General features: G+C 36.1%; 2 protein-coding genes, 1 non-coding gene and 2 pseudogenes across 6 annotated transcripts; all 5 read left to right on the top strand.

The window, feature by feature from the left end:
• The first annotated feature begins 3,750 nt into the window (after window positions 1–3,750).
• On the top strand, window positions 3,751–5,229 carry LOC111983096 (uncharacterized). Its single transcript, XM_024014760.2, has 2 exons — window positions 3,751–4,175; window positions 4,614–5,229. Exons 1-2 carry the CDS (start codon window positions 3,785–3,787, stop codon window positions 5,111–5,113), a joined length of 891 nt encoding a protein of 296 aa, XP_023870528.2. The 5' UTR covers window positions 3,751–3,784; the 3' UTR covers window positions 5,114–5,229.
• A 454-nt stretch (window positions 5,230–5,683) lies between these two features.
• Window positions 5,684–10,750, top strand: LOC111983095 (uncharacterized). 4 transcript variants are annotated; one of them, XM_065777698.1, is made up of 6 exons: window positions 5,684–5,788; window positions 5,890–6,016; window positions 7,795–7,858; window positions 8,903–8,964; window positions 9,195–9,606; window positions 9,965–10,750. In XM_065777698.1, the coding sequence occupies exons 4-6, from the start codon at window positions 8,935–8,937 to the stop codon at window positions 10,480–10,482; spliced, it is 960 nt and encodes a 319-aa protein (XP_065633770.1). In that variant the 5' UTR covers window positions 5,684–5,788; window positions 5,890–6,016; window positions 7,795–7,858; window positions 8,903–8,934; the 3' UTR covers window positions 10,483–10,750. The 4 variants fall into 4 exon arrangements, with proteins under 4 accessions (XP_065633770.1, XP_065633769.1, XP_065633772.1 ...); XM_065777697.1 differs by having other exon boundaries at window positions 6,150–7,858; XM_065777700.1 differs by lacking the exon at window positions 8,903–8,964.
• A 96-nt stretch (window positions 10,751–10,846) lies between these two features.
• Window positions 10,847–10,918, top strand: TRNAD-GUC (transfer RNA aspartic acid (anticodon GUC)). Its single transcript has one exon. It is a non-coding gene; the product is annotated as a tRNA-Asp (tRNA).
• Window positions 10,919–11,040: 122 nt separating this feature from the next.
• LOC111983109 (small ribosomal subunit protein mS80 (rPPR6)-like) lies at window positions 11,041–13,458 on the top strand (annotated as a pseudogene).
• A 7,629-nt stretch (window positions 13,459–21,087) lies between these two features.
• LOC136069287 (uncharacterized) lies at window positions 21,088–24,085 on the top strand (annotated as a pseudogene).
• The last annotated feature ends 1,439 nt before the right edge of the window (window positions 24,086–25,524 follow it).

Below are 25,524 nucleotides of genomic sequence, written 5' to 3'. Positions count from 1 at the left end.
ATGATCAGCGGGATTTCTTTTTACATATAAATCCTTTTGTGAAACAAACAGAAAATAACCAAGTGTCTCTACTAGATGTACAATTTTCTGCATGAATAGGCGACTTGTGTACATTCTAGACATTTTTTATTCGGTAATAAATGTTGAATTCCTGATTTGCGATTTGCTCATACGGGATTGATCTTGTTGAGGTTTCTTTAAACTGGGCAAATATGGGGTGGTATGCTACATCATACGTTTCAGATCACCGCACCTTCTTTCGTCTTTTTTTAGATGAAATTGGGTTGAATGATGTTTCCGGCTTCCCAAAACAGAGTCTAGAAGAGCAAAAGATTGAAATCCCCTACCATATTTCCACAAACTTGATCAGTAAAATAGCTAGATGCAGGATATAGCTTTTCGGCCAAATGATAAAATCAATATGTATATATAAAACCAGAGACCTCAAGCAAAAGTGCATGAGGTTTTGCCATGTAGCGCACTCTATATGAGTTCTTTGCAATCCTCTTTATTATGAAACGATGTTTTCCAACCTCAAAAATTAAAACAATGCAGCTTTTATGTTTAGCACTTATTGCTTCATCAAAAATCAATTCACTTCTTCCTCTCTCCTAACTCTTCACTTCTTTCCATAAAATTAAAAAAAAAAAAAAAAAAAAAACTTTCACTTCCCCGATCAAATTTAAATGCACCCTATGGAAAAATCAATTCACTTCTTCCTCTCTCCTAACTCTTCACTTCTTTCCATAAAATTAAAAAAAAAAAAAAAAAAAAAACTTTCACTTCCCCGATCAAATTTAAATGCACCCTATGGATAAGCACTTGGCAAAGTGAGACCAAGCTTTGCACCATTACACCTTTACAATAATATTATACTTTCCAAGTAATTTCCATTGAGATTAAACCCATCTTAATTTTATTAAATTTCATTCATTCTCTTTCTTAACTCTTCAGTTCTTTATCTGTCTCTTAACTCTTCACTTCTTCTAAAAAAAAAAAAACTCTTTCACTTCCCTTTTCAATTAAACGCACACTACTGTATTTGTTTATTTTGAAAATTATATATTGATGGATCAACAATTCCTCCATGAGTTCATGGACAAAAGCTCCTTTCTTAGTATTTGTAAATAAATAAATATTGCTAACTCTCTCTTTCTTTGTTTCTTTCTTTCAAATTTTTTTTTTCAAAATTTTATTTGGGATACTGAGTTTGCAGTTTGCAATGTTTGAGGGAAGACAGACTCGGGGAGATTGAAGCTTCAACTTTACAAATTAAATTAGCTACGGGTAAGAAAGTGGTTATTATTTTTAGGTGAATAATTTTCTTTTATCTATTGAGGGGTTAAGTATTATCTGGTAGCAAAGTTTTAAAATAATCACCAATCTAGACATGTTCTATGTCAAAAACCATTTTACATAAAAGCTTATAACATTATCCGCACAACGCACGGGCAACCTTCTAGTTAATATAACTGCCATCTGGAACTCCGATCATGTGGTTGTATTGCCTGGCAGTCCGGGTACTACCTTTTGGTCTGAAACTACATTCCAGGCCAGCATTGGTTGCCTAACACTATTAATCTCCAAAGCTAGTTGGACTGTTGAAATTTTTTATGAAATTGTTGTAACCCTTTAAATTATTGATCCTACGAGGCCTGAGAAGTTAGGTGAATATTAGTCTTATTGACAGCATTAGGCTCAAAGGTTGCAATCAATTCAGCATGATCCCACTGCCTGGTATCAAAATTTACAGCATTCGGATCCATTGAAACACTTTCTTTTTTCAACCAACTCTTTGCTCAGCCAGGAGAAATTAGTGGGTTTTGTTCAAGTTGATAAAGACCTACCTCCAAATATCTGAATCCACAATTTATTTTGGCCCTCAGGCAGCTCTCAAGTCAATTTTTCCACCAGCACTTTAATAAAAGCAACATCTTCTTAGCCCCAAAATCACCATTGGCATTAGGAATAGGAGTACAAATATTTAAATCTGCAAAGCGCAAAGACTATAACTTTACTTAGAGGCACCCCATTGGAACTTGTAGAATAAAGAATCAAGTTTGCTAGCAATTGATTTAGGCAAGAAATAGGAATACATAATATATGAAGGAATGGAAGTACCAACAAACCTGATTATGACAGTCATTATTATCCAAAAATCAATTCAAGGTGCTTAATTCACCAATCCAACTCCTTTGATCTTGGCAACCCAAATTTTGCAATTGTCATTCTATTATGAGTAGCAGAAATTGATTTCTATAATGCAAGACTGATCTAAGTTCTTATTACTGGAAATAGGCATTACAGGCAGCATAGCAATTTCAAAGGAATTCAGTTTCAGAATGTGTGGAAGTTGTTGAAACTTTCAGTATCTCAATATTATTATTACACGTAACCTTTTAGATACACACCTTTTCTACACTCAACAAACAAAAGCTTCTTACTTCTCGTTCTCTTCTAGATATTGGAACACATCAGCCACAACAAACAGACCATCAAACAAGGTACGTACTATAAACATAGGTTTTTTTTTTGTCCCTCCCGCACTTTCTTTTTAACAAAATCGTTATGCTTTTTTACCGCACTTCTTTTTGTCCCTCCCGCACTTCTTTTTCTTCTTGAATTTGTGGTTGTGGCATGGTGGATCTTTATTACAAAAAGTTTGAAACATCTAAGAAATCAAGAGCTTGTTTAGTCAATTTTTAGCCTCAGAAAAGAGTGGCCCAAGAACCCTTTAAAATGTAACCATCATTAGAAATATTTATCTGGGTTGTTGTGGTTTTGGTTTATTTATTTATTTTTGATGGATTTGCACTAGATTCATGAGAGTAATTAGAATGGGCAGTATATAAAACTAATTTTATTCTTATTGTGTTTTTAGCAAACATGCTTGATATTAATGGGTAGTAGGTTGCTTTGTGTAGTACCCAGAACCCTGTAAGCTATATTTAATATGGGCAGTGTTAATTACACATCAACTTGCACACATGTCCATACACACAGGTACGAAAACAACTAAAATCATGAGTTGAAAACTCAATTTCAAGTTGGAAACAAAGTGTTTTCATCTCACGTGTGCAATAGGTTTTACCAATTTAACAATGATACAGACACAACAAATTTCACAACTTTTTTCATAACTTGTTGAGATGGCAGATTGTGATTGCATCACTTTCACATGGGCCACCATTGACATTTCTTTTAATCTTCTATTGTACACTAAGTTGCCACATCAGTTATTTCATTAGAGTTATTGATACTTTGAAGGTGGAATTTGAATTCGATTTTACTAGTGCAATTTTGCAATTGTGTTTAACATTCTTTACTATTTACCATTATGTGTAAACTAGTGGCTTGGGAGGTGGGGTTTGTGGTCCAAGAAAAAGCCACAACTCACAATTCTGTTGGTGATGTCATTTAGTTATCTGAAAACTATCTTTCTCTGCAGTTTGAGAACCACAGTAAGTTGAAGGAATATGTCAAAGCTGATGCTTGCTTGCTGCAAGTTATACATATCTGAAAGTCGGAACAGGGCTGCGTTGGAATCAATTGAAAGAGCAGCTAAGCTATTCCCAGAAGCTGCTATTATCAATAAGTTTGAAGATGAGACTTACAATAGAGTTGGTTACACCCTTGTCTCCAAATTAGCTCCAAAGCCATCTGGCAACTCATGTCACTTGAGAAGTGCTGTGTTTGCCATGGTTAAGGCAGCTTTTGAGACAATTGACCTTGAGTTGCATATATCTTTCTCTGCAGTTTGAGAACCACAGTAAGTTGAAGGAATATGTCAAAGCTGATGCTTGCTTGCTGCAAGTTATACATATCTGAAAGTCGGAACAGGGCTGCGTTGGAATCAATTGAAAGAGCAGCTAAGCTATTCCCAGAAGCTGCTATTATCAATAAGTTTGAAGATGAGACTTACAATAGAGTTGGTTACACCCTTGTCTCCAAATTAGCTCCAAAGCCATCTGGCAACTCATGTCACTTGAGAAGTGCTGTGTTTGCCATGGTTAAGGCAGCTTTTGAGACAATTGACCTTGAGTTGCATAGTGGAAGTCATCCTCGGCTTGGAGTTGTCGACCATATATGCTTTCATCCCCTAGCACTCGCTTCGTTGGATCAAATGGCTGAAATTGCAAAGTCTTCAGCAGCTGATATTGGCTCTAGTTTGCAAGGTTTGTGCCCTTAGCCTTGGGATTGCATCAAACTGTAGCTAGTAGTAAACTACTAAATGATTTTGTAAATCATTGGTGAGGGTGACTATGGTCCTCATTGTTCCTTTGTTCTCTATTTTGTTACTTTTGACTATGAGGAATCAATTCAAGGTGCTTAGTCCACTAATCATACTCCTTTGAGCTTGGCAATTCAAATTTTGCATTGTCATTCTATTATGAGTAGCTGAAATTGATTTCTTGAATGCAAGACTGATCTAAGTTCTTACTAGAAATAGGCATTACACAGCGCAAGCTGCATAGCAATTTCTAAGGACTTCAGTTTCAGAATGTTTTTCTTATGTGATAGTAACATAGTATCAATGTATATTTTTTAGATTCTTTTTTTTTCCTGAATTTTCTAATGTTTTCTTTGCTAATTAGAATTTGTATAGCCTGCAGTCCCTACTTTCCTATATGGAGCTGCCAATGAGGATGGGAGGACGCTTGATACAATTAGAAGAGAGCTGGGTTATTTCAAGCCTAACTCCAGTGGAACTCAATGGATTGGGGGTCCGAAACCTGAGTTCCTGCCACTGAAGCCAGATGAGGGTCCTGCTCAAGTGACTCAAGAAAAAGGTGTTGTAGTAATTGGAGCAACCCGGTGGGTTGATAACTACAATGTTCCCATCTTCTCTACTGATATTGCTGTTGTTCGGAGAATTGCAAAACAAGTAAGTGGGAGAGGAGGTGGACTTCCTTCAGTACAAGCCATGGCACTAGCACATGGTGAAGATGTTACTGAGGTAGCTTGTAATTTGCTGGAACCAAGTAAAGTTGGAGGAGATAGAGTTCAGCAAGAAGTTGAGAGACTTGCAAGGGAAGAGAATATTGCTGTGGGGAAGGGATATTTCACTGATCTTTCACAGGAAGAAATAGTTGACAGATATTTAAAGTTTTAAGCAAAAATAAAACATTTTGTTTGTAAAATTTTATTAAAGGATTTATAATGAAAGGTGATACTGTTGTCTTGGATGATTTTTTATACTAATTAAGTGATATCTGTAATTGTCCATTAGTCCTATGTGCTCACTATTTTGCGGTTTTTGTCCATATTTCACAACCTTAGAAGTGGATGGTGTTGGAATTTACATTTGAAAGATTGCAAAGAAGTTTAAGCTGTTCTCTAGAGGTATTACATAAGAGCAATGCCAGGGAAATAACCTTTTTCATAACTTGCTAAGGTAGAAAGCTGTGTTTGATGCAAGATCAGTTTTACATAAACCGACCTGGGCCACCACTAGCAATATCTTCGCTAACAAAGGACTTTTTCAAGGAATCACAGAAAAAAAATCTGTTACAGTGAACAAACAAGGTGCCATGCTTTGACCAATTCAAATTTTAACTGATGACTGAGGTGCTTCTAGTCAAATATATTCTGTACTGAAGCCTGATCCCAGATTCATGAGTGTGGCGAAGAATTTTAAGTGATTAAAACCTTGACTTGAAAGTTCTTGTTGGCAGTTGGGACTAGAAGTAGTACTTATTGATGTTTTAGACACTCCCTTTGTCCTACCAAAGAAAACGGTTTTTGGACTCAAGTCAGCCTTGGCTATACCCTTGTCAATATTATAGAGGTAGATGAACAATAAATCCTCCTCCTGAAATTGAAATGCCTAGTTGATTAGAGTTTAATTACTTTGGAATCCTGGGTATTCTAACAAAACTGTTTTTGCAGATTCACTTGCATAGCAGTAGTTTAGGAGACAGGAGGCTCGTGGAATTTCTATTTTCTGGATGCACAGGAGACACAACTGATAACAAGCTAACATGAAAAAAATTTCAACCATACACTTTGGCTCAAGGTTTGGCATCAGCCCCTTCATCTATATATATATATATATATATATTCAGCAGTTAATAGTTATAAGATTAGGATATTCTCCTTAGAGATTTCTTGTGTTTCTCCGTTGAGATTTCTTTGTTAATCATTTACAGGTCCTTTCTCAGAAGATCACTTGTGTCTTTCATTCCTACTTCGATATTTTGTTGTTCTTCTTTGGACAAAACTATTAAGTGCCATCTCTGTTCTTATTTTTGAAGTTTCATCTTCTAGTTCAGACCTCATCCAACTGAACAGTGAACCTTATCCCAAACTAAAATTGGATTGACTACACAAATTCCCTTTTTGTCTGTTTTTCCAGTTGGCATTTAATATCTATTTTGTCCTTCATCAGTGGATGATAATACTTATGAAAGGTAGGTGAGAATGACTCATAGAAATGTTAGTTGAAGATAGATAAACTCACGTGAAAACCCCCACAGATTTTGCAAGGGGTCCATAGATATTATGAGAACCAAATAATTTGGCCTTGTACTGAATCTGCATCTCACCTTTGCCTTTTCATTAAAAAATTTGCAGTTTAAATTGGTAAGCCTTGTTTTTTATTGTAATTAATACTGCAGTATTAAAGTTTTGTAGTTCTGTACCTCAACTGGCTGGCTAGTATGAGATTATTAGTTACCTTGTTATATAGGACAGTGATTTTATCTAAAAAATTAACAACTCCTTCACAAAAGAAGAAATAAAGTATTATTTCTAATGACTTACTACTTTTTTTGTATTAATTAATAATATCTAGTTATTATCACCATGGCCATTGCACCATCCAGAGTCTCCAGACAACCATCGTAGTTCCATTTATGTAATCACCATGTTCTGCATGAGTATTACTTAAGTATGCAGTATGCACCAGTATATATCTGACATAGACATTTTCTTGTCTGACAATATGATATATGAGCATATTTCTTATGTTTCTGCTAAAGGTTAATTAATTATCAAACACAACTTATATGAATATGTGAATAGGATTATTGTTGCTTTCGCGTTCTGGGTTTTCAATTTTCACATGCTTACCTATATTATTGGATACAGAACTTCATAATAGACTTCCAAATTCTTAAACTGTAAAAAGTCCAATGCAGTGGGTTTTACTTTATTTATAACCTTGATTCTGTGGGTTGTATAATGTCTTTTTGTCAAATGCTTTCTTGAAAGTGAAAATATGACTAACAAAGCTTGCTTCCACATTTGTGTAGAGTACCATAAAATTCTAAACGTAACAATTTAAACCTTTTGATGGTTGCAGTTAGCTTAATTAATAAAGTTCTTTGTCACTAAATAAGAGACTTCAACTCAAATCCTACTTATTACACCTAAAAGAAACCAATTGGTATCATGACTTAACAGTAAAAAACAATCATCATTAAGCAAAGACCGTATAAATTTTTAATCCTATCATGTCTTTTAAAAAAAAAAAAAAAAGAAAAAAAAAAACCGTTTGGACTTATATCTCCTCCTATTATACACAAACACATACATGGGACCAGCAATGCGTGTGGTGTTGATTGAAGGAGAGCATGGTTGTTGATGCTGCTTATTAGAAGCACGTGATTCATGGTTCCAGCAAAAGAGCCTCTCATTATAATTGAGCACTGACACGTCAAGCACTATGAACATTGGCTTATATGGTGTTTGTATCAATACTGACTCACGCAAGTATATTTATTACCTCAATGTCTTTTATATGCGTCTCAGACTAACAGCACCTACTCATTCAGTTCTTGTGATACAAAGTAGGTGGTAGCTAAAAGGGTTAAGCAAAGCAGTGAGGCAAGGAATGGATTTCAACCCAAGTTGCAAGGTAAGGACTCTTATTTTTCTTCTTCTTTGTCTAGGTGCTACTTAACTACAAGGTCCCTTCAAAGTTTCTTCTTTCTTTCTTCTTCTTCTTTGTCTAGGTGCTACATCACTAAAGTTAAAATTATTTGTGTACATTTTGACCAACCATTCTCCCCCCCCCCCCTCTAAATCATGTTAAAAATTAAGTAGGGGAGGGAAGAGAAGTGATCTAATTTGGAGCTTTGGCCAATGTTGTCCCTACCTTATTCAACCTTGGATTTAATTTACAGTTTGGGTGCATTTTGGAAAATTACTTTTTGTTATGAATTTGTATGTGATCCCCCCCACACCCCCCCACCCCACACACACACCCAAAAAAAAAAACCCAACTAACTTTTTCAATCAGATGATGTACTCTTTGATTTGCCCCTCCTAAAAAACCCAACCAACTTTCTTGAAGTGTTATAATTTGGGCTTACTCATTCTTTAAATTCATAAATGTAAGCCCTAAGCTCCTAAGCACTAACTCAAATTAAAATTCTAAGCACACTCATCCTTTGATTAAGTTTTATGCATTACATGATAATAAGTCCATCAGTGTAGTAGTTCCTACATCGTTATCCAGTATCTAATAATATAATCAAGCTTTTGTACTATGTGATCGTTATCTTCAATTATTTAACTCTCACATACAAATATTATGAGCAAATTTCAATTATCAGTGATGAGACAAGATTTCTGATGTGGTAGCTAAGGATTGGAATCTATTACCAATGCAATCAAGACTAATTAAGGTGGGGAAAAAAATAGAAAACAACTAATAAACCATCTCCTAATCCGGGAAGAGAGCAGCCGTACACTTGTTCACTTACTAGTCCTAGTGGAAGCTAGATAACATGTGAGGCACATACTATCTAACTTGACTTTGAATTAATAATTATCTTATGCATCGGATATATGTATCCTCTCTATCATAGTGTGTAAACTTTACAATTGTGTGGAACCAACATACAATGAGAAAGATTGTATATATATTTAATACATGAGACACTTTCTCGCTTTGTAGGGTGCCTAAGACTAGAATTATGAGGAAAAGCAATGGATTGGAACCTAAAAAATGAAAAATGGGTAAGATATTTTACAACTTTGCTTGACCCTCAATACAATGTGGGCCTTGAATCGGAAAGAAGTCTATCGATCTGTCCAAGTATTTAAAGCAAATAATTATCACGTATGATACAAAGGATTTTATCATTACCTAAAGATTCATATATCGTAGTAATAGAAAGAGTTTATTTTTAAGTACTGTTTTTCCAAACTGAATTGCTTTACTTGAATGTTGGCTTCTCTTGCAAAAGGACAAGAAGAAAACCATAGACCAATATGTGTTACTGTGCTGCAAGCTATTTATCTCTGAATCACGTAACCGTGCTGCCCTTGATGCTATTGAACAAGCCGCAAGGTTTAACCCAGAAACTGTCATCGTGAACAAATTTGAGGACCGAGCGTATAATAGGGTTCGGTACACTCTTGTATCATACGTTGTTCAAGATACCATGGGGAGTGCCATTTATAGTCCATTGCAACAAGCTGTCCTAGCCATGGTTGAAGTTGCATTTGGAGCCATTAACCTTGAGTTGCACACTGGGACTCACCCCCGGCTTGGTGTTGTAGATGACATTCTCTTCCATCCACTGGCTCAGGCATCACTGGATGAAGCAGCTTGGCTTGCAAAATCAGTGGCAGCAGACATTGCCAATCAATTCCAAGGTCAGTTGAACCCTTCTAAAGTGTCCATTTGTTGTCAAATTAAGTAGAAAAATATTGGCGTATCATCCCTTTCACCTAAGTCTACCACAGACACCACTTTTTAATCACCAATCATAAAAATTGTCTAGACTCAACAGCAAGAAATTGTAGTTTAACTTGAACAATAAGTCTAATAAAGACAACATTTTTTATAATTATTGACACGACATTGCTAGGTGAAATGATGTTCTTTCAATCACAAAAGGCTATATCAACCATTGAGAACGGAGTTCTGCAAAATAGTCTCCTAAAACTACTCTTACTTGAAATGTTTTTGCACTGGTCATTTCTATGATAACATTTTCTTTGTGTGTTGCAGTGCCAGTGTTTCTGTATGCTGCAGCACATCCAACAGGCAAGGCTCTAGACACCATTAGGCGTGAACTTGGATTTTATCGGCCTAACTCCATGGGCAACCAATGGGCAGGGTGGACCATACCTGATATGCTTTTGGAGAAGCCAGATGAAGGCCCGTCTGAGGTTTCTCCAGCAAGAGGCATCACAATGATTGGGGCACGTCCATGGGTTGCATTGTACAACGTACCCATCTTGTCCACAGATGTCTCAGCTGCTCGAAGAATTGCAAGGATGGTGAGTGCTCGAGGTGGTGGGCTGCCCACGGTGCAGACATTAGGCTTGGTTCATGGAGAGGATTCAACTGAGATTGCTTGCATGCTCTTGGAGCCAAATCAAATTGGTGCAGATAGGGTCCAGAACCAAGTTGAGATGCTAGCAACTGAAGAAGGGGTGGAAGTGGAGAAGGGCTATTTTACTGATTTTTCGCCAGAGATGATTATTGAAAAATACATGAATTTAACTTCTGCTCAAAGAGACTAATCAAAGACTATAAACAACTGGCCAAATCTACCAAGTTTCAATTTGCCAAAATGTCCTAAAAAAACATTGTAACGGAAACCACCAGCTTCATTAATATACTATTTGCCACCAAAATGGTAAAAATGGAGAAAATCTGAGATAAAAGTCGGATTTTCAAAACTTAGAGGCGTGCACTTCATGACTTTGCTGTAAAGTGGATCATGTTCTTTTTTCTTTGGTAAGTTGATTACGTTTAAAACTTGAATGTTTTTAATGTTTGATAAGTAACAGTAATTCATTAAAACGGTTTCAGCCACCTAGAAGCTCTTTATCAACATAGTCTATGAAAGGATCAAGTATTTGACATTTAGATTTTGGCATCAAAGTCGTTGTAGTATAGTGGTGAGTATTCCCGCCTGTCACGCGGGTGACCCGGGTTCGATCCCCGGCAACGGCGATTTATTTTTTTGGACACGAGAAATATGATTTTATAACGACGAAGTCAACCTATTTATTAAGACAGGAAAAGAAAAGAATCAAACTGCGTCGTTTAATATACATACTTCCTTTTTAAACTTTACAACCTTCCTTTTTTGAGACGAGAAATATCGCCGTTGAAAGCTTACTTGATTTCGACCTAGTAACTGGTAAGAAGAAGCAGACGACGTCGCTTTAATCCATTATTCATTTCATTGGCATATTCTTATTCATTCATATATACTGTGCTGTGTCTCCATTTCCGATCTGCTTGCTCTCTCTCACATTCTCTCATACACTCTCTCTCTCTCTCTCTCTCATCAAAGCAATGGCTACTGTGGCAGCAGCAGCAGCTCGTAGAGCCGCAGCTCTAACTCGACACGCATCTCCTGAAACGTCGTCGCCTCATCTCATTCACCGCCGTGGCCTCGCCGGCGCCGCTGGTAAAGCGTGTTGAGTGGCGGGACTTTGAAAATTTTTTAGGGCATTTTTGTACTTTTGATTTAAACGAGCTAGTTTACTGATCTGTCATTTTTTTTTTAATACAGGTGTCGAATTTTTATTGGAGCATGAAACAGCAACTGTAGGGTAAAGTGTTTACAGTTCCACAAGTATGAAGTATCTGTGTATGTCTTTCTTAAAGAGAGAGAGGGAGGATGTGGAGGTCGGTGGTGGTGGCAAGAGCTGCTGTGTTGTCCAGACAAGGTGGAGCAGTATGGAAGAGGTTCTATGCAACTCAAAACCCGAAACACGAGGTACCTGCTTCTTTTTCATCTTCTATAACTCAAACTCAAACACAAACTACTGAGTCTGAATTTCCTGTTTTCTCAACAAATTGGGGTTTTCCCAAAAGATTATTTATTTCCCAAAACCCCAGGTTCTACTCTCAGACCTCAGTGGGTTTTGTTGAAAATGGTGATACCCAGTTGGAGAATTCTGAGATTCATGGGGTTTCTGAGCAAGGTTTAGTTGGTATTGATGAAAATAGGGATACCCAGTTGGATAGTTTTGTCCCTGGGGATTGGGCTGAGATTTTTGGGGTCTCGGACCAATCTGGTGATGCCCAGTTTGATAGTTTTGCCAGTGGGGAGGAAAATGGGGATGAAGAGGAGGAGGTTTATGAGATTAATTTGGAGCAGTTGGAGAATGTGTTGTCTTTATTGCAGAGTAGTGTTGATGGGTCTTTGGAGTCAGCTCTTGATGACATGGGTTTGACTCTGCATGAGGAGTTTGTGGTGAAAGTTCTGGAAACCCCACTTGTTTTGGGTGAGAATTTGATTAGGTTTTTCAAGTGGGGTTTAAAGAAGAAATCTGAGTTTAAGGTCACTACCTGTGTGGTGGATGCGCTTGTGCGGGCAATTTCTCGTGAAAGAGAATGGTGTGTTGAATGTGGAGATTCTCAATCAGTTGATAGCTTTGTTATCGAAATTGGGAAAAGGGAAGGCGAGTTGGGAGGTATTTAACAAGTTTGGGGATTTTGGCTGTGTCCCAAATGTTGATACGGATTATTTCACGATTGAAGCTCTATCTAGGTGATCAATGTTTGGCTGGGCTTGGTCTGTTTGTGAGAAGATGCTTGATGAGGGAAGTTTGCCTGAGAATGAGAAAGTGGGTAAGATCATATCTTGGCTTTGTAAGGGGAGGAAGGCTAAGGATGCCCATTCAGTATATTTATTTGCAAAGGAGAAGAACCAAATTACTCCTCGATCTTCTGTTAATTTTTTGATCAGTTCACTCTGTAGAGAGGATGAAACTGTGAAATTGGCTTTGGAGATGTTGGATGATTTTTCAGGAGAAGCACGGAAATATGCAATTAAGCCGTTTTCTGCTGTCATTCATGGTTTGTGTAGGATGAAAAATGTCGATGGGGCAAAACAGTTGCTTTTTAAGATGATCGCAGAGGGTCCACCCCCTGGAAATGCAGTTTTCAATTCCGTTATCAGTGGATATTCCAAGGCAGGTGATCTGGGAGAAGCTATACAGATTAAGAAGCTGATGGAGAGTAGGGGATTGAAACCGGATGTGTACACTTATACTGTCATGATGGGTGGTTACACAAATGGTGGTCAGATGGAGGAAGCTTGTAAACTCTTGTCAGAAGCAAAAAAGAAGCATTCTAAACTGACCCCTGTGACTTACCATACACTCATTCATGGGTATTCTAAACTTGAAGAGTTTGACAAGGCTTTGAAGTTGTTGGCTGAGATGAAGGATTTTGGCGTTCAACCTAATGTTGATGAGTACAATAAGTTGATCCAATCTCTTTGTCTAAAGGCTTTAGATTGGGAAACAGCAGAGAAACTGCTAGAGGAAATGAAAGAGAAAGGATTGCACCTCAATGGAATCACAAAGGGTCTCATAAGAGCAGTCAAGGAGATGGAAGAGGAGGAGCTAGTGCTGGGTTCATAATTGTGGAGGGCCGGGGGCCTAAATTGTTTAGCTGGTTGTAGGAAGTAGATGTGATACAAAGACACCGATGGGCCAGTTTTGTAGACTTCACACGCGCCCCCCCCCACCCCTTCCCCCCCCTTCCTCCTCCTCTTTAAATGACATAAAGAGTGAAGCCTTGTGTATGACTTCTTTGAAGGATTGCATTATATATTCCTTCACATCAGTCAGATTGACAGAGAAGCTTCATTTATTTTTCTTTCTCTATTATTTCGCGTTCACTTACATTCTGTTAAGCAGCTGTCTTATCCAAGTGAGGGATATGCATTCTACAGACTGTAGAAACAATGGTTTTGGTTGCAGCAATGCAAATGTCAAGTTTTGTTTAATTTATCACGTGATCTTGTTTTTTGTTACTATGATATCTTGACTTGCTTAAATTTAATTAGTTCATTCAACATTCCTCTACTTGACCTTTACATGCACTTCTTTTTACCTTATTTATTTATTTTATTATTACTATAAAATTTTAACCTGTTTTATCTTGAGATGTCTGTTCATCCTTTAGACATTTCATGTTTCACCATCTATTACCATTTTTTTGTTTTTATTACTTTTCTATTGGATTTGGAAGGTCCATACACATTGTTATATGGTATTTGTATTATTCAGGGAGGGCAGAGCAAACTCTTGAAAATGAGTTATGCGGATTACCAATGTTAGAAAATTGTGTATTGGAAAGAGGAAAAGAAAAGAAAAAACTAAAGATAACAGTGTGACATGAACGTGGGAACACCCTGACATGAACGTGGCGCCGCCACTGCTACTTGCGGTGCTGTGGAATTCTGGACTGTTGCAAATAACAGTGAAAATAACCCCCTGGAGAGTTGAATTTTGTGTATTAGATAAATGATCGTTGTGGGAGGTTATCCCATCCCCATACACAGTGCTCAACATATGGCTGGGTTAGCATTAGCCATGTTGAACCAGTGTACAAGAAGAGCAAAGAAGCTTTTGAAACAAATTAAATTCACAGATCATCTCATTCAAAATATTCATTCCAATTATAAACCAGATTAATACGCCAAATTTTAATCAGAAAGCTGTTAGATTTCGTGCAACAAATATTGTATTAACTAGCTAGAGGGAAACTATAAGCATGGGAACCAACTAGTAAGGAGTTTCCACATAGCAAATGGAAAAGAAAGTTTTCCTATTTTAATCAATTCCCAACCACTGAAACTACAACCAAATGACGTGCCTAAATCTGCTGCTATCTCATGGATTATTTATTTATTTATTTACTAATGAGACCTCATGCAACTCTGAATCCACAGACTTTTCTATTTTGGATCTTGTGGCAAGTGAGCCTCCCACTTGAAGTTTTGTACTAGCAACTTTGATGAACTGAATTGCAGCAACTTCACTCCAATCACCGGCTTTTTAGAACTTAATTTGGATCTCCGGTTGATGTTTCAAGAGAGGTGGAAAAACTTGATGGATTGAGCTGGAATCGAGGTAAGTTTAAGATTCCAGAAACCTTGGGTCTTTTCAAGCTTCAACCTTGGCTTGTTTTGAACTTGTCTTCAAAACACACTCGAGCCACTTAAGATTTCTAAATTGATTATACAAGATTGCAGTTTACCAACATAGTCCTATGGACCCAATAGAACCAAATAATTAGGCCTTCGTACTAAATCTGCATCTCACCGTTGCCTTTTCATTAAAATTTTTGCAGTTTAGATTGGTAGATCTTGTTTTGTGTTGTAATTACTATTGAATTGCTAAAGAAAAAATTACTACTGAACCCAAAGGGGCTAAGAGGCTGTTTAGTTCATTAGTTTTCATGATTTAATTCTCTGTTTCCATAACTCAATTCTCAAAAATGGTGAGACCCATAGCAAAATACTCAATTCTCTAATTTGTGAGTTATGAGTTATGGAAACTGAAAACACATTTTGCTGTTTTCAGTTTCCAATTCTCTGTTTTCAATGGCAAACTTGTAAATAACATTACACACCCGGTCACACAGTCAGAGGCATTCACGTGAGGCGCGCCTTTTGATGCTCTCCTCAACGGCTCTCTTCAGCTCTTTCATCTCAGACTTCTCTCTTCAGTTGGCAAAGCTCTCTCATCTCCATTGTTCTTCCTTCTTCTTCCACTAGGTTCGGGTTTTTGGGTTTTTTTTTTTTTTTTTACTTGGTTCAGTCTTCAGTTCTTCCTTCTTCTTTTTTTCTTTTTTTCTTTTTTTTTTTTCACTGGGTTCGGGTTTCTGAGTTTCTTTTTTTTTTTTGGTTGTTCTTCATCACAAAATTTTTTGGTCTGAAACCGCACTCCATGACCGGGTAAGGATGGGTTTGGATTTAGATTTAGGGTTTCAAAATACCCACATGAATGGGTTTCTAAATACCCATTCCTTAAACACGGTGGTTGATGGACGAAGATCTCACATCAGTTCTATATCGGTTGATGGACGAAGACCGTGGACCGTGGACGAAGACCGTCACCATATCGGTTCTGTATCGGCTCGTCATCGTCGTCGCCGGCTGAGGTGGAGGTGGAATTAGCCGTCTGATTGGCCACATTTTGTTGTTGTTGTTGCTGTTGTTGCTGCTGCTGCTGTTTTTGTTTTCGTTATTGTGGTTGAAGCTTAGCTGGGTTCGGGTTTGTGTTTTGGGAGAGTAACAGGGGTGAAGGAGGGGAAATGAGAAAAGAGAAAATGGTGGGCCCACAAAACATTTTTTCTCTGACCAAATAACAGGTATAAGACCCATAAATAGTGTGAAAAATATTGAGTGATGGTGCCAAACGGGTGTGGTATTTTAGAGTGATGGGTGATGAGTGATGAGTGATGAGTGACGGAAATTGAGTGATGAAAAATGTGGAGCCAAACAGCCTCTAAGTGATTCTAAAGCTCTCATGATATCCATGAGATCTTGAAGCTTCTTGCCAACATCTTAGGCCCACCCCCAAAGGATTTCATATGATGGGTTAGAGTTAGCTTAACTAACGTAGTGTGTATGAGGGATGACGGACTGCATAATAGTAATTTAACCCATGTGATGAGTTGAAGTTAGCTTAACTTAGTGTGTGTGGGATGATGGGCTGCATAGTAATTGGTGGGTTGGAGTAGATTTAGATTCAAATCATGCCTAAAAAAACAAAAAAAAAAACAAAAAAAAACTAATTAGTGTCATAATCTCATGCCAAAGAGTAATCACCACGAAATGAACACCATGCTATATCTTTCTTAAACGTAACATATATATATATATATATATGTGTACCCTTTGGACTAACATTTCCTATTATACATATAAGCACATACAAGGGTCTATCATTGGTTGACAGGGTCATCTTCTAGTAATCTAGGCAGTGTGTATGGTGTTGATTGAAGGAGACCATGGTCGGTGATGCTGCTTAGTCGCACCATGTGATTCATGTTTCCACCCAACGTGCGTCTCCTTATTATGATTGAGCAGTGACACGTCAAGCAGTGAAACATTGGCTTAAATGGGTGTTTATATCAATGCTGACTCACAGCCTCAATGCCTATTGTATGCATCTCAGACTCACAGCACCTGCCCATTCAGTTCCTGTGATAAACAGTAGGTGGTAGCAAAAAAAAAAAAAAAAAAGAGTTAAGCAGATCAGTGGGGCAAGGAATGGATTTCAACCCAAGTTGCAAGGTAAGCACTCTTTTTCTTTTTTTTTTTTTAGGTGCTAGATCACTACTAGGGTCCTTCAAAGTTAAAATATTAATTTCTACATTTTCATCAACCTTAGTTATTTTCCTTAAAATCATGGTAAAAATCAAACAGGGGGTGGAAGAGAAGTGATCTAATTTGGAGCTTTGGCCAATTTAGTCCATACCCCATTCAAACTTGGATTTAATATACAGTTTGAGTGCAGATAAGAAAACTAGTTTTCTGATTATTTTTTATATGTGATTTGCCACCATTAAAAAAAAAAATATATATATATATATATATCAACCAAAATTTTCTATTGATATATTATAATTTGGGTTCGCTTATCCTTTTTTGGCTAAGTAAAGATAGTGGACAAAACTCATAAATGTCACCCCTAAGCACTACTTCAAAGTAACATACTCTAAGCGCACTCATCTTTTGATTAAGTTTTATGCATTACATGATAATAATTCCATCAATGCAGTAGTTCCTACCTCGTTATCCAGTATCTACTTAAATTGTCAAGCTTTATTCTATGCCTATCTTCATTATTTAACTCTTACAATATTATATCTGCAAATTTCAATTCTCGGTAATAAGACAGAGATCTGAGGTGGTAGCTGAGGATTTCAAGCAATTACCAAAGGGAAGCAAAAAAAAAAAAAAAAAAAACAAAGCAACAACTAACGAACCCTCTCTAACAGGAAGAAAACAGCCGTACACTTGAAGAGTGCAGTCTATCTACATAGATGAACTTGGCTCTGAAGAGTGCCTAAAGACCGTACATAACTTCTAATCAATGATTAGGAAAAAAATGGATTGGCACTTAATAATGAAAAGTGGATAAGATATTTTATTACTTTGTCCTACAATACAATGCCGGCTTTGACTCTTGAAATAAGGTGGGACCATTTTCTATCCATGCTACTATAAAATGCATAAACAGAATTCATCCAAAAACAGAAAGGCAAAAAATTCATTTTCAGATAAGAATTTTACATCATATATCATACTTACCTGTAAATATCTTAAATGAAATGGGAAGCAATTGACATTGAGTGGTCCAAGCAATGTACGGATTTTCTGATAGGTCCTGTCCTGGATCTGATGAATGATTTGCTTTGTGGCTCCTACAACATAGTTAACTATTGCATGGCCCCATTATAAATATGATTAAACAAAAAGGAAAGAATCTTCTTAGGTAGTTGCACACTGCTCATGCTATTTACTGACAATGTCCACCCAGTAAACATGGAGTAAATATGTACATTTAAAGAGCAAATGATATTTTACTTCCACAAAATAGAGTTTTATATAGATAACACAAAAGAGAACAAGAAAAGGATTTTTTTTTTTTACTACTTAAAGTAAAACAGTCAAGAAAGCAACATTAGGTAAATAACCTTCAAAGAATTAGCATGCATTCAAACCTAATTGACAATTCCAATCTTTCAGGGCAGTGCCTCAAGATATAAATATACAATATATTGGCATCTTGGTTAATACACTGCCTCTAAGGTCCTCATCATCCTATGACTATCACCCTTAGTCCCAAAAATCAGATATACGAATCTACGTGCTTTTATTTTGGATACCCCATTACTGTCCACCAACAATTTTTCAAATCCAATTCAACAAAATACCCAATTAAGATTCATTTAACAAACAAGATAATGTTGAATGACAATTGCTCTCCAACATAGGGAGAGTTAAATAGCCCAAAAGATGCTGTCTAAAACAGCACAATTGATATGATCACACTCTTAAGAAATGGAAGAAACCAACTCCTATCAGTAAACTCTTCTTTGGTGAGAATTAACATTTTTCCCGACATCAATTTCTTGTACTATATTCTTTTTTGGCTAAAGACCCAATTCCCCGAATTAGCTGAGAATCCCTGAAAAAAGTTGAGAAATAAAGCAAAACCCACCAATTTTCTGAATAGAAGAAGAGATCCAAAGGGAAGCAAGGAAGCTAAGTAGCAGAACCAAAGTCAACTTCATAATGAGTATATAAACAACATTTTAAAGCCTGAGGTTTCAATGTTTCTCAGAATAAAACATGGGTTTTATGTAAAGTGCATACATTTGACAATGGCACAAATGAAGTGACTTAACTCCCAAATTCTGAAATCAAGAACTAAATGTGAAGAAGGTTTAATTTTTTATCCCCAGCTGTGACTGAGTGTCCTAAACTACCAAACTGCTCAAATATATTAAATATGAATAAACTTGAAGGCACAAATAAGGCCAAAACTCTAAAGAACTAACAGTCAAATGTGTGTGTGTTTTTATATATATATATATATATATATATATCCTATTGACATGAAATTTAGCATACTTGGAATTCAATCGTGAAATTTTCAAAATATTTATTCCATTAAAACTTTAAGTAATGTTATATTTTTTTAAGTTACAACAAATATAGGGTCCAATTAGCTCAATTAGTAAATAAGTGTAATTTAATCTACCTAAAAATCTAAAAACAAATACAAATAACCTGGAGTGTAAGTTTCAGGTTGCTCACTATGGAGAGAAGCTAAAACTTAGCCTTATTTATTCACCCTCACATGTTCTGTTCAAGCTCAGTTCAGCCATATTATTATTCTAGAAGTAGAATGTGATACTTTCAATGCACTCTCTCCACTTTCTAACTTATCAGCGGTTGAAATTCTTGGCAGAGCTTGATTCTAGTAGAACTATAAGGCTTGGAGAGATAGATGTTTTTCAAATACGAAAATTTTGATCTAGAAGTTTTTCGGGGCTCCCAAGCTTGAATTAGACAAGTTTTGAAAGTTCTTGGAGGCTTTGAAACTTGTTCCAGCAGTTTTTTTGTAAAAGGGTCCATAAATATTATGAGAACCATCTGCATCTCACCTTTGCCTTTTCATTAAATTTTTTGCAGTATAAATTGGTAAGCCTAGTGTTGTATTGTAATTACTACTGAAAGTATTAAAGTTTTTTACTTCTACACCTCATCTGGTTAGCTTGTATGAGACTATTAGTTACCTTGTTATTTAGTTAGGGCAGTGATTTAGTTTTAAATATATATAGTAACACCTTCACAAAAGAAAAAAATAAAGTACAATTTCTAATGCCTTACTATTTTGTTTGTAGTAGTAGTAATTAATAATATCTAATAATTATCAACTTGGCCATAGTACTGTGCAGATAAACATCGTAGCTCCATTTGTATAATCACCATGTTGTGCACGAGAAAAACTTAAATATATGTGCACAAGGATATCTGACATATACGTGTTCTTGTCTGATAATACCATATGATATGTGAATATATTTCTTATGTTTATTCTGCAAAAGGTGAATTAATTATCAAACAACTAATTTGAATAAGTGAATATATAGGACCACTGTTAGTTTTGCTTTCTGGGTTTTCACATGCGTACCTAAAGGAATCTGGAAAGAATCCAATACAATGGGTTTCATTTTATTTATTTATAACCTTGATTCTGTGGCTTGTATAATATCTTTTTTCCATGATTAGAAATGGGAGAAACTGCTTTCAAGCAGGCATCTTTTGATAATAAACATGCAAATTCTTTCTTCAAAGTGCATATATGACAAACAAAGCATGCTTCCACATTTATGTAGAGTATCATAAAGCTCCAAACCTCATGATTTAGCACTTTTTGGTGGGTATGGTAACATTTATTTTCACCGATTAGGTTCAAATTCCACTTACAACAAAAGAAGAAATTTATTGGTGTCATGACTTGAATCATTATGGAGTGCATGATATAGGTTTTTAATTCTATTGCATTAAAAAAAATGATCACTTTGGACTAATATTTCCTATTATACACATAATCACATACAATGGACCGTCATTGATTGACAGGGTCATCTCCTAGTAAATGGATATCAATTTTCTGCAATGCTTGTGGTGTAAGAATTTGATTGAAGTAAACCATAGTCGGTGATGATGCTTAGTAGCACCATATGATTCATGGCTCTAGCAAACGTGCCTCTCATTATTATTGAGCACTGACACGTCAAGCAGTGGGAAGTGGGAACATTGGATTATATGGGTTTTTGTATCAATGCTGACTCACAACCTCAATGCCTTTTATATGCATCTCAGTCTCAATTTCTCAAAGCACTTACCCATTCAGATTTTGTGATACAAAGTAGGTGGTAGCAGAAAAAGGTTAAGCAGGGCAGTGGTGCAAGGAATGGATTTCAGCCCAAGTTGCAAGGTAAGGACTCTTCCTCTCTCTCTCTCTCTCTCTCTTTTTTTTCCTTCTTTGTCTAGGTGCTATATCACTACAAGGGTCCTTCAAAGTTAAAATATTTGTGTACATTTTCACTCAACCTTGGTTATTTTCCTTTAAATCATGGTAAAAATGAAATAGGTGAGGGAAGAGAAGTGATCTAATTTGGAGCTTTAGCCAATTTTATCCATACTCTATTCAACCTTGGGTTTAATGTGTAGTTAGTTTGAACGCAACTAGGAAAATTAGTTTTCTGATTTTTTTTTTTTTTAATTATATGTAATTTGACAAAAAAGAAAAAAGAATCTCAACCAACTTTTTCTATTGATATATTATAATTTAGGTTCACTTATCCATTTTTGGATAACTAAAGATGAGTGGACAAAACTCATAAATGTCACCCCTAAGTACTACCTCAAAGAAACATATTCTAAGAAAACTCATCCTTTGATTAAGTTTTATGCATTACATAATAATAAATCCATCATGCAGTAGTTCCTACCTCGTTATCCAGTATCTATTTAAATTATCAAGCTTTATTCTATGCCTATCTTCATTATTTAACTCTTACAATATATACAATATTAAATGTGGAAATTTTAATTCTCAGTAATAAGACAGATATCTGAGGTGGTAGCTGAGGATTTGAAGCAATTACCAAAGGCAAGCAAAAAAAAAACAAACAAACAAACAAAGCAACAACTGACAAACCCTCAAACCCTCTAATACATGAAGAAAAATGCCGTACACTTGTTCATTGACTAGTGGTAGTGGAAGCTAGCTGTGAACATGTGACACACGTGCAGTCTATCTAGATAGATGAACTTGGCTTTGAAGAGTGCCTAAAGACCAAACATATTTTCTAATCAACCATGAGGAAAAAAAATGGATTGGCACTAATAATGAAAAGTGGGTAAGATATTTTATTACTTTGTCCTAGGCCTTGACTCTTGAAAGAGGGCTTTAAATCTGTAGAATGCCAACTAACTCTGCCTCAACTAGCACCTCCTCTCTTTATAAGTATTAGGTGGCAGGTGTGGTACTGAGTTCAAGACCCAATGGATGCATGCATAACTTACCAGTTAAAAAAATCAATTCCAAATATGTATGTGCTTAGTGTCATAAATTTTGTTTATAGTCGAATCTAAATCTAGATAAAGGAAGGATACGATAGATTGACAATTAGACTAGAATTTAGTCATTCCATTGTTAATAATTAACATATAATAATCACATATGGTCTAAAGGGAAATGAAATAACCCCTCTTTTTTTGTTTGAAGGCAAATAACCCTCATTTTATCATCAATAAAGATTCATATATCATAGTAACAAAAAGAGGCTGAATTGCTTTACTTGAATGTTGGCTTCTCTTGCAAAAGGATAAGAAGAAAACCATAGACCAATCTGTGCTACTGTGCTGCAAGCTCTTTATCTCTGAATCACGTAACCGTGCTGCCCTTGATGCTATTGAACTAACTGCAAGGCTTAACCCAGAAACTATCATCGTCAGCAAATTTGAGGACCAAGCATATAATAGGGCTCGGTACACTCTTGTATGATATGTTGTGCAAGATATCACAGGGAGGGCCATTTCTAGTCCCTTGCAACAAGCTGTCCTAGCCATGGTTGAGGCTGCATTTGGAGCCATTAACCTTGAGTTGCACTCCGGGACTTACCCCCCGCTTGGTGTTGTGGACGAAATTCTTTTCCATCCATTGGCTTGAGCATCACTGGATGAAGCAGCTTGGCTTGCAAAGGCAGTGGCAACAGACATTGCAAATCAATTCCAAGGTCAGTTGAACCCTTCTAAAGCATCCTCCAGTTGTTGCCAAGTTAAGTAGGACAAAAAATTCTACAATTGTTGATGCGACCTATTGTGATTGAACATAACTTTTACCTAGATATACCATGGATAACAGAGTATGTCAACAGTCACGAACAAATTTGTGTCCTTAGACTTAATAACAGAAAAATGCAGTTTTACTTGAAGAGTAAGTCTAAAGACAATTTATTTCACGGTTATTGACATAACATGTTATTAATACATAATAAAAATAATATCAGTAGTGGAGACAAGTAAAAGTGATATTCTTTCGATCACAATAGGCTATATCAACAATTGTGAAAAGTGTTCTAGAAAATAGTCCCTAAAACTATTCTTACTTGAAATGTATTTGCACTAGTAATTTCGATGACAACATTTTCTTTTTTAGTTGCAGTGCCAGTGTTTTTGTATGCTGCAGCACATCCAACAAGCAAGGCTGTAGACACCATTAGGCGTGAGCTTGGATATTATCGGCCTAACTTTATGGGCAACCAATGGGCAAGATGGACCATGCCTGATATGCTTTTGGAGAAGCCCAATGAAGGTCCGTCTGAGGTGTCTTGAGCAAGAGGCATCATAATGATTGGAGCACGTCCATGGGTTGCATTGTACAACATACCCATCTTGTCCACAAATTTCTCAATGGCTCGAAGAATTGCAAGGATGGTGAGTGCTCGAGGTGGTGGGCTGCCCACGATGCAGACATTAGGCTTGGTTCATGGAGAGGATTCAACCGAGATTGCCTGCATGCTCTTGGAGCCAAATCAAATTGGTGCAGATAGGGTACAGAACCAAGTTGAGATGCTAGCAGCTGAAGAAGGGGTGGAAGTGGACTGATTTTTCACCAGAGATGATTATTGAAAAATACATGAATTTAACTTCTGCTCAAAGAGACTAATCAAAGACTATAAACAACTAGCCAAATTTACCAAGTTTCAATTTGCCAAAATGTCCTAACAAACATTGTAAGGGAAACCACCACCTTAATCATTATACTATTTCACCAGCAACAAGGTAAAAAATGGAGGAGAAAATCCAATATAATAGTTGGATTTTTCAAAACTTGCCATGCACTTCATGACTTAGCTGTAAAGTGGAGGATCCTGTTCATTTCTTTGGTAAGTTTTGTTTTNGTCCACAATATTTTTGTGTTTCTCTATCTCTACCTAGTGCCTTACATTGTTAGTTAGTTAGGTTTTTTTTTTTTTGAGAGAACATGGTTAGTTATTAGTATTAGTCCTTAATTATTTTTTTTTTCTTTTTTTTTAAATTCTAAAATGGTGGGTATGCTAAAAGAATTGAAGAAGAGAGAAAATGCATGGTATAAGCTAAGGCAATCAATGGGAGATTAATGAGATAACAGTAAAATATAAGTTAATGTAAACTTTTTGGTAACAGTAAAAATACTTAATAAAAAGAGATAAAAAAATGTTAAATGTAAAATTAGAGCACCATATGGCAAGACCTCGTGCACTCTTGCATGAGGTCTTGTTTTTTTTTTTTTTTTTTTTTCATTAACATAATTTTTATCTTTAACACTGCAAATTATGAATGACTGCAATAAAACAAAAAAGAAGCACTAACTCACTTGAAGTTAAATAGGGGAATCACTTATTTTGATTGGGAAAAAATAGAAGAAAGAATGTGTTGGACTTAGGAAGCACTAATTGCATATGCTGCTTGTGATTATCTTTCAATATTTTATGGCCGTTTGGATTGAGGGGAGTAGAGCGGATTTGACCAAAAATTAGCTTATTTTTTGTCAACTCTACTTTACTCTCCTCCTTCCCTCTCAATCCAAATGGGCCCTTAGAGCATTACGCTCCTCCACTGGCAATTTATCTGTACAAAAACAAAAGAACTTAACCCTAGACTTTTGTCTCTAGGAGTATGATCTCAATAAAAAGAGTTCGTTTTAACCATTTAAATAAGGTTAGCATAGTTTAGGTAATGCACTTTTGCTACAATTCTTATAAACATTATATCCTACTGATGGTTTTGAGAATGTTATACATATATTATAGCATAATTGTTATAGGATTTTAGTAGTAATGAGTTCATGGTAAGAGTTAACCAAAAAAAAAAAACATGTAGAGGTTTCGTTGGCTTAATGGTGGTGGCCCCTTAGATTCCTTTCTTTCTCTCTCTTACAAATGTTTGTTAATCTCAATTTTTTTTTTTTTTTTTTTGGTAATTGTGAAACAATGCATTCCATTTAACAATCAAAAATATTTTTGTGTCTCTCTATCTCTCTCTAGTACCTTATTGGGTTAGTTATATTAGTCCTTAAAATTTTTTTTTTGGGGTACTTTTTTTTTAATACTAAAATGGCGGATATGCTAAAGCCTAAAAGACATGAAGAAAAGAGGAAGGTGCGGTGTAAGCTTAGTCAATTAATGAGGTAACAGTAAAAATAAGTTAATGTGATATTTTGGGTAACAGTAAA

The sequence above is a fragment of the Quercus suber genome, unplaced genomic scaffold, assembly GCF_002906115.3.
Source record: "Quercus suber isolate HL8 unplaced genomic scaffold, Cork oak 2.0 scaffold_161, whole genome shotgun sequence".
Taxonomy (NCBI): Eukaryota; Viridiplantae; Streptophyta; class Magnoliopsida; order Fagales; family Fagaceae; genus Quercus; species Quercus suber.
Note: the sequence above shows the minus strand (reverse complement) of the source record. Positions and strands in the feature narration are given on the sequence as shown.

What these genes read in the sequence shown, in the direction of transcription:
- LOC111983096 (XM_024014760.2), top strand. Translation starts at nt 3,785, where the DNA reads ATGTCAAAGCTGATGCTTGCTTGCTGCAAGTTATACATATCTGAAAGT. An exon ending in TATTGGCTCTAGTTTGCAAG is followed by an intron (nt 4,176 to 4,613) that starts GTTTGTGCCCTT and finishes TATAGCCTGCAG; the next exon opens with TCCCTACTTTCCTATATGGA.
- LOC111983095 (XM_065777698.1), top strand. Translation starts at nt 8,935, where the DNA reads ATGGATTGGAACCTAAAAAATGAAAAATGG. An exon ending in ACCTAAAAAATGAAAAATGG is followed by an intron (nt 8,965 to 9,194) that starts GTAAGATATTTT and finishes CTCTTGCAAAAG; the next exon opens with GACAAGAAGAAAACCATAGA. An exon ending in CATTGCCAATCAATTCCAAG is followed by an intron (nt 9,607 to 9,964) that starts GTCAGTTGAACC and finishes TGTGTGTTGCAG; the next exon opens with TGCCAGTGTTTCTGTATGCT.